This window comes from Nomascus leucogenys, chromosome 19, assembly GCF_006542625.1.
Source record: "Nomascus leucogenys isolate Asia chromosome 19, Asia_NLE_v1, whole genome shotgun sequence".
Classification (NCBI taxonomy): domain Eukaryota; kingdom Metazoa; phylum Chordata; class Mammalia; order Primates; family Hylobatidae; genus Nomascus; species Nomascus leucogenys.
Genome location: NC_044399.1, coordinates 70,425,698 through 70,432,852, shown reverse-complemented (window position 1 = coordinate 70,432,852; position 7,155 = coordinate 70,425,698). Strand labels below are relative to the sequence as shown.

The following is a 7,155-nucleotide window of genomic DNA, read 5'->3' as shown; positions in this document are numbered from 1 at the left end:
TTTGCGAGCTCGAGTCCAGCAAGGGGCGACTCCGGGACGCGAGGCGGCAGCTTTGGCCGGGGCCTGAGCGCCGGGCGCTGCGGGGCGGGGGCTCTCGGGCTGGGGCGACGTGGCCAGCCCAGTCCTGCCGAGGGGTGGGGCTGGCCCCGCGCCGCCGGGGAGAGAGCGCGCCCGGGCCACCCCGGCCGGAAGGCATCCCCGGAATGCGGCGGCTCAGCACCCGCCCCCTCGGGAATTCCCCGGGGGAGCGGCTGGGAGGGACTCGGCCCCCGGGCCGAGCCGGCCGGGCCTCGGGCTCTGAGCGGTGGGATTAGAGGCTCCAGCCCAGCCGAGTTGCAGACGTGAGGTCTGGCACACCTGAGCGGCGGCAGGGCGGTCGCGGCCACATCCGGGGCGACATGCCTGAGTCACCCCGTCCCGCCAGCGTCTGCCAGTCCAGCCAGTCCGTCCAGTCTCTAGCGTCCGAGACTCGCCTCCAGCCTCCCGCCTCCGCCCGAGCCGCGGAAGCCTCGCGGGGGCGGGGGCGGGGCGCCAAGGGGCGGGGCTGTCTCTTAAAGGGCCTCGGGCCGCTGCCCTTAGGCCACTTCCTGGGGGCGGAGAGGACCTCAGCGGCTGCGGCGACGCCCAGGGAAGGCGGTGCGGCCGGGTCCCGAGACTCCTGGCTGTTTCCATCAGAGCCCTCGGACACTCCCAGCCCGGGCTGAGCACGCATCGTCGCTCCCCGGCGGATACAAGGGGGCTCTGCCATCCGCTCCCGTCAGTTCCGCCTCCATCTCCTGGGACCCGCGCCGGCAGCCAGGCCAGGCCTCTGAGTAGCCCCAGAGCCCTGGCTGGACTCGTCCACGGCGGCAGCGATCTGCCCGGGGTCTCGGAAGCCATCCCTTCAGAGTCGGCCCTGTGCTCGCCACCGTCACCTGCTGGTTGGATTCCGGAAACCCACTGTCTGAAGACCATAGAGGGGTGTCGCTGCCCACCCCAAATCGGATACGTCCAGACCTCAAGCTCCCTTCCCCTCTCTGGCTGCCCTCTGCTCTTTTCATCTCTCCTCTCAACCTTTTGGGGATTTCTGTGTCCTGACGCCAGCTCCCCATCCACCACCAAAGTAGCTGGGGTGAGCCCCAAACCTTACTGCGTGTGCTCCACCTGTGCCTCCAACCCAGCGAATCTGACAGCTTCGACCCAATTCTGCACACACCCAGGAAGTTGTGCCTTTTCTTTTCTTTCGGTGTCTCCTGTACTTCCCAAAATTTCTCCTCCTCCTGTGCCCTCTTCGCCCCCCTCCTTTGGGGGCCCCGTGACCCTGAATGTGGGGGGCACACTATATTCCACCACTTTGGAGACCCTGACCCGCTTCCCAGACTCCATGCTGGGGGCCATGTTTAGGGCCGGCACCCCCATGCCCCCCACCCTCAATCCCCAAGGAGGCGGCCACTACTTCATCGACCGGGATGGCAAGGCCTTCCGGCACATCCTCAATTTCCTGAGGCTGGGCCGCCTGGACCTGCCCCGCGGGTACGGAGAGACAGCGCTGCTCAGGGCAGAGGCTGACTTCTACCAGATCCGGCCCCTCCTGGACGCGCTGCGGGAACTGGAGGCCTCTCGGGGGACCCCTGCACCCACAGCTGCCCTGCTCCACGCAGATGTAGATGTCAGCCCCCGCCTGGTGCACTTCTCTGCTCGCCGGGGACCCCATCACTATGAGCTGAGCTCCGTCCAGGTGGACACCTTCCGAGCCAACCTCTTCTGCACCGACCCTGAGTGTCTAGGTGCTCTGCGGGCCCGATTTGGTGTGGCCAGTGGGGATAGGGCAGAGGGGAGCCCACATTTTCATCTGGAGTGGGCCCCCCGCCCCGTGGAACTCCCCGAGGTGGAGTATGGGAGACTGGGGCTGCAGCCGCTGTGGACTGGGGGGCCAGGAGAGCGGCGGGAGGTGGTGGGCACGCCAAGCTTCCTGGAGGAGGTGCTGCGGGTGGCTCTCGAGCACGGCTTCCGCCTAGACTCTGTCTTCCCCGACCCCGAAGACCTGCTCAACTCCCGGTCTCTGCGCTTTGTCCGGCACTGAGGACGCTGTTCTCAGTTTGACTGTGGGGAGCAGAGAGAATGGGGTACTGGCACCCCTGAAGCCTCTTTCCAGCTCTGCTTCAGGAGCTGTGAGAGTCGGGACTCTCCTGCACCTGACTGGAGCTCAGATGTGGGCAGGAATTCCCAAACCTGAGCCCACCAAGGACTCACAAGTGGTCCAGAAGGTCTCGACCTGTGCTGACCCTGGGAGGGGTGGGGAAGGTTCTCTCGGCTTGTTCTCTCCTAAGGCTGGGCACTTCCAGTCTCTCCTTGATTTGGAGTTCAGTGTTTAAGGGCCTGGAAAAGGGGGGAACAGCTCTTTACACAGACTAGACCTAGCAAAACCCTGGAAGGATACTGAGGTCTGGGGAAAAGGGAGGACTTTGCATTTTCCAATACGGTCTCTTGGACCATGGCTTCTCCTCCTGAAGCTGGGTGGCCTGGCCTGGCCTGACCAATGAAAGGCCAGAACACTCTGGAACATCGGAAGAGGAGTTCTTTGCTATGTTCCAAGCCATCCACTGAGGGAGGCAGAAAGGCCACAACCCACCCTAGGTTGATGTACGGGAGCTAGGAGAGTCCCCATGGCAATGGGGCTGGAGCATCCCTCATCTGGAAGAATCCCATATTGATGGCGGGTCTGGCCAGGGGGAGGAGGGTAGTATCTGTGGGTCCTGGCCTTTCTTCATGTGTGCGTGCGTATCAGCCCGTGTGTCTGACTGATGTATAGGTCACTGGCATCCTGGTTCATCTCTGTGTTGCTGACTACAGTGTCTGTGATGTCCGCATGTCCAGGCCTGTTTGGGGTTACCTGGCGACTCTTCTGGCACAGGGTGTGTCTGTGGTATACCTGTGAGGTGGCTGACAATTAGTAGTTTAATCACAGGGTGTGTGTGTGTGTGTGTGTGTGTGTGTGTTTATGTGCACGCATGTATATGTATCACCACGTAGCCAGGAGGGGCCTGTTGGGGTTGAGTAACTGGGATCTTCCCGGTGAGAGGTAAGAGAAGTCACTGGGCTTAGCTGGGCCTCTGAGGCCTGTATGGAACTCTTGGTTGCTGAGGCAACCATGGGCCTGTTGCTAGGAGATAGCTGGGGAAGGCCCAAGGCTGCCCAGGGCAGAGAGAGGAGATGAAGAGTTTGGGACAGTGGGGGAGGAGATGGGAAGGGATGGGATTTCTGGGTCCCGGAGCGGGTGGGATACTCATGCACAGCTTCTTCACTAGGGGGGCACGCATTATGTCTCACTGGTCATGATTTACAAGAAGAAAAATAAAACTGCTTTTGGAACCACAAACTTGTGAAGGCTGTTGAAGGCCAGGTTGGGGGTGCTGTCCCCTCACAACAGAAGCCCTGCTTTCTCTGCACATCGCCTGCTGGAGATGCCTTCTGGACCCCAGTTCCTTGAGCCCCAGCTTTACCCCAGCTGAGTGGGCAGTGCCATTGTTCTGGAACACTCTAGAACCTCCAGGCAGGGGCTGGAGCCGGTGCTGCAGAGCATTTCTCCGCCCAGCTGGGGCAGCCCCGCCCCATCCCACAGTGGTCCCCATGTGGAGGCTGGCACTAGGCGGGGTTTTCCTGGCAGCCGCCCAGGCTTGTGTCTTCTGCCGCCTCCCAGCCCACGACTTGTCAGGCCGCCTGGCTCGGCTCTGCAGCCAGATGGAGGCTGGGCAGAAGGAATGTGGGGCCTCCCCCGACTTCTCGGCCTTTGCCTTAGGTAGGACCAGACATCCAGGGATGGGCCCAGCAAGCACTCACTCCCGTACCCCCAGAGGGTGGCATGTGACCTTCCAGCTGTGCCCTCCATCTGTGGCCCCTTCTGGACATGCTGGCCTTTCCCTCTGAGAGAGCTCCATATCTGGGAAAGTCAGGAGAGAACCCAGAGCCTGGGCTGGTGAGGGAGTCACTGGTCCTTGCCCGTCTCCACAGATGAGGTGTCCATGAACAAAGTCACAGAGAAGACTCACAGAGTCCTGAGGGTCATGGGTGAGGTCCAGGGGAAAGAGTGACCTAGGGGCTTGGGAGGACACCAAGGAGAGCGGTGGGTGACAGGCGCTGGGGTGGGCAGGGAAGGGTGGAGGGGCAGAGACAGGAGGGCTGATCAGGGAGGGGGCTGGGTGAACAGAGGGGGAACTGGCCCCATCGAGGCCCAGGACGACGGAGCTGCTCTCTGCCTCCCCAGAGATCAAAGAGGCTGTCTCCTCACTCCCTTCATATTGGAGTTGGCTTCGAAAGACCAAGCTCCCTGAGTACACCAGGGAAGGTACCAATGTGGGATGGGCCTCAAGGGGAGCCTAGGGTCTTAGCCAAAGGGGTTGTGGTGAGCAGCTCATCCATTCACACCCCCACCCCTTCCTTGTCTTTCATTTCAGCTCTCTGTCCCCCCACCTGCCGTGAGTAGGAAAGGAAAGGGGTAGCAAGGACCTGGGGCCTGCAGGGTGTCAGAGGAGGGCCTGGCAGCTGCAGGAGGAAGCTGGGTACCAGGCAGGGTGGAGGCCCGGCCTCCCCTCCCCAGCGTTGCCTCTGCTGTCTCCTGCAGGGGGCAGCACCACGCTGTACAACTGCTCCACCTGCAAGGGGACGGAGGTGTCCTGCTGGCCCCGAAAGCGCTGCTTCCCAGGTCCTCACGCCCATCCTGGCCCCACCCCACCTTGCCCAGATCCCTGAGCCCTTGGGCTCCCCCGTCGGTGCGTGTGGGTCCCAGAATCATTCACTGCCTCCTGGGTTCCCCGCAGGAAGTCAGGATCTTTGGGAAGCCAAGATTCTTCTCCTCTCCCTCTTCGGAGCTGTCCTGCTTCTGGGTGTTCTGAGCCTCCTGGTGGAGTGAGTTTTGGGATAAGGACAGGAATCCTACCCTGCCCAGTGCCTTCCACCGCCCACCCTCCCTCCCTCTGTCCCTCCCAGGCCCCTCCCATAGGCTTCCCATCCTCCGTCTTCCCTCAGGTCCCACCACCTCCAAGCAAAAAGTGGCTTGTGAAGACGCTGAAAACCTCCCAACCTCCAGCTCTAAGGAGTATGCACTCACAACTTCCACATCCCTTGGAGGGGAACCAGCCAGCCCCCTAGTCCCAGCTGCAAAGACAGTCTCCAGACCCTAAAACCCAGACATCCCTGCTTCTGGATGGTGAGATAATGAAAAACAAGAAAATCCCCAAAAACCCAAACCCCCCACAATCCCAGTGTCAGATGGCCTCCCGGGAACCCAGGCACCCACAGCTGGAAAGTTCCTCCCCTCCAGCCCTCAACCAATCACACGGGTGTCAACAATGCCAGGAAAATATCTACAGAAGGAAAGAATCCCCTACGCCACTCCCACCACACCCACACCCCCTTCTGCCTGTTCCGGGAAAGCGGGGGCATCTGCCCCAGAAGCTATTCCAGGCCCTCCTATGACTGATTGGGAATCCGGGAATGCATGTTCTGGAAAACTCACCCCACTAGAGTGAGATCACATCAGTGGGTTCGCGGGCATGCCCTCCCTCCATCGTGTTAACAGTTTGAAACCCTGGCCTCCCTCAGAGGCCTCTGTCCTGCCAGGCCTAACTAAACTTGCTGTTCATGGCCTCTGCCTCTGCCTAGCCTCTGTCTGCAACTGGGGAGGGCAGAGGAAGGGTGGGAGACTCTCAGAGTAGCACAGTGCTTCTCAGATGGGGGTGATTTTGCACCCCAGTAGACATTTTGCAACATCTGGAGTCGTTTTGGATTGTTTTAACTGGGGGGATGTGCTACTGGCCTCTGGTGGGTAGAGACTAGAGATGCTGCTAAACATCCCACAACACACAGGAAAGTCCCCACAGCAAAGAATTATCCCTTGCAAAATGTCAGTGTTTACCAGGAAAGGGAGATAGGAGAAAAAAAAAAGAAGAAGAAGAAAGAAAGAAAAGAAAAAAACAAAATGTCAGAGCATGGTTGAGAAACCCTGGTGTTTTGTCCCATGCCTATCAGGAGTTTTTGGTTTGGGAATGGAACGTGGGACATGGAACATGAGAAGAGAGGCCTGTTGCCAACCACAAGGCACAGTCTGAGCGCCTAGGCCTAGCAGGGATTCCAACCCTTACCTAGCCCAGGGCTTTTCAAACTGGGTACCTCGAGGCTCCAGGGTAAGCGTTCTCAGCCAGCTGCATATCAGAGCCACCTGGGCAGCCTTAACTAGCTGTGCTTTGGCCCCAGCTCCAGAGATTCTGGAATAAGTGGTCCTATATGGGGCCTTGGTTAATGTAACCCACGGCCAGGGTTAGAATCATTGTTCCAGGGTACCCAGAGAGGTCCTAAGGATGGGGAGAAGAACTCCTACCCCTTCCACAGTAGTACCTCTCTCTCTCTCTCTTTTTTTTTTTTTTTTTTTGAGACGGAGTTTTGCTCTTGTTGCCCAGGCTGGAGTGCAATGGCGCAATCTTGGCTTACTGCCACCTCCACCTCCCGGGTTCAAACGATTCTCCTGCCTCAGCCTCCCAAGTAGCTGGGATTATAGGCGCCTGCCACCACGCCCAGCTAATTTTTGTATTTTTAGTAGAAACGGGGTTTCACTATGTTGGCCAGGCTGGTGGCGAACTCCCGACCTCAGGTGATCCACCCACCTCAGCCTCCTAAAGGGCTGAGATTAAGGTATGAGCCACTGCACCCGACCGTACCTCTCCCTTTTTTACCCAATATATTTTTTAAAAAATTAAAAAAAATAATAATAATTATTATTATTGTTATTATTTTGAGACAGAGTCTCACTCTGTCGCCCAGGCTGGAGTGCAGTGGCACGATCTCAGCTCACTGCAACCTCTGCCTCCTGGATTCCAGTGATTCTCCTACCTCACCGTCCTGAGTAGCTGGGATTATAGGCATGCACCACCATGCCCAGCTAATTTTTGTATTTTAGTAGAGATAGAGTTTCCCCATGTTGGCCAGGCTGGTCTGAAACTCCTGACCTCAGATGATCCGCCTGCCTTGGCCTCCCAAAGTGCTGGGATTACAGGTATGAGCCACCACACCCAGTTTATTTTTAAAATAAAAAATATATATATTTTAAGAGACAAGGTTTCACTATGTTGACCAGGCTGGTCTCAAACTCCTGGCCTCAAGCAGTCCTCTTGCCTCAGTCTT

General features: G+C 58.7%; 2 protein-coding genes across 4 annotated transcripts; both read left to right on the top strand.

The window, feature by feature from the left end:
- The first annotated feature begins 315 nt into the window (after positions 1–315).
- Positions 316–3,358, top strand: KCTD11 (potassium channel tetramerization domain containing 11). The gene has a single exon (XM_003274607.4). It carries the CDS (start codon positions 1,364–1,366, stop codon positions 2,060–2,062), a length of 699 nt encoding a protein of 232 aa, XP_003274655.1. The 5' UTR covers positions 316–1,363; the 3' UTR covers positions 2,063–3,358.
- Positions 3,359–3,546: 188 nt separating this feature from the next.
- TMEM95 (transmembrane protein 95) lies at positions 3,547–5,624 on the top strand. 3 transcript variants are annotated; one of them, XM_030800038.1, is made up of 7 exons: positions 3,547–3,778; positions 3,991–4,047; positions 4,244–4,324; positions 4,434–4,454; positions 4,601–4,681; positions 4,805–4,884; positions 5,005–5,623. In XM_030800038.1, exons 1-7 carry the CDS (start codon positions 3,610–3,612, stop codon positions 5,125–5,127), a joined length of 612 nt encoding a protein of 203 aa, XP_030655898.1. In that variant the 5' UTR covers positions 3,547–3,609; the 3' UTR covers positions 5,128–5,623. The 3 variants fall into 3 exon arrangements, with proteins under 3 accessions (XP_030655898.1, XP_003274657.1, XP_030655899.1); XM_003274609.2 differs by having other exon boundaries at positions 3,567–3,778; positions 4,797–4,884; positions 5,005–5,624; XM_030800039.1 differs by having other exon boundaries at positions 3,567–3,778; positions 4,577–4,681; positions 4,797–4,884; positions 5,005–5,624.
- Positions 5,625–7,155: the final 1,531 nt, after the last annotated feature.

Bases quoted from the DNA above. Each gene is read 5' to 3' on its own strand.
- KCTD11 (XM_003274607.4), top strand. From the start codon at position 1,364: ATGCTGGGGGCCATGTTTAGGGCCGGCACCCCCATGCCCCCCACCCTC.
- TMEM95 (XM_030800038.1), top strand. From the start codon at position 3,610: ATGTGGAGGCTGGCACTAGGCGGGGTTTTCCTGGCAGCCGCCCAGGCT. The intron at 3,779-3,990 runs GTAGGACCAGAC...CCGTCTCCACAG, and splicing joins CTTCTCGGCCTTTGCCTTAG to ATGAGGTGTCCATGAACAAA. The intron at 4,885-5,004 runs GTGAGTTTTGGG...GTCTTCCCTCAG, and splicing joins GTTCTGAGCCTCCTGGTGGA to GTCCCACCACCTCCAAGCAA.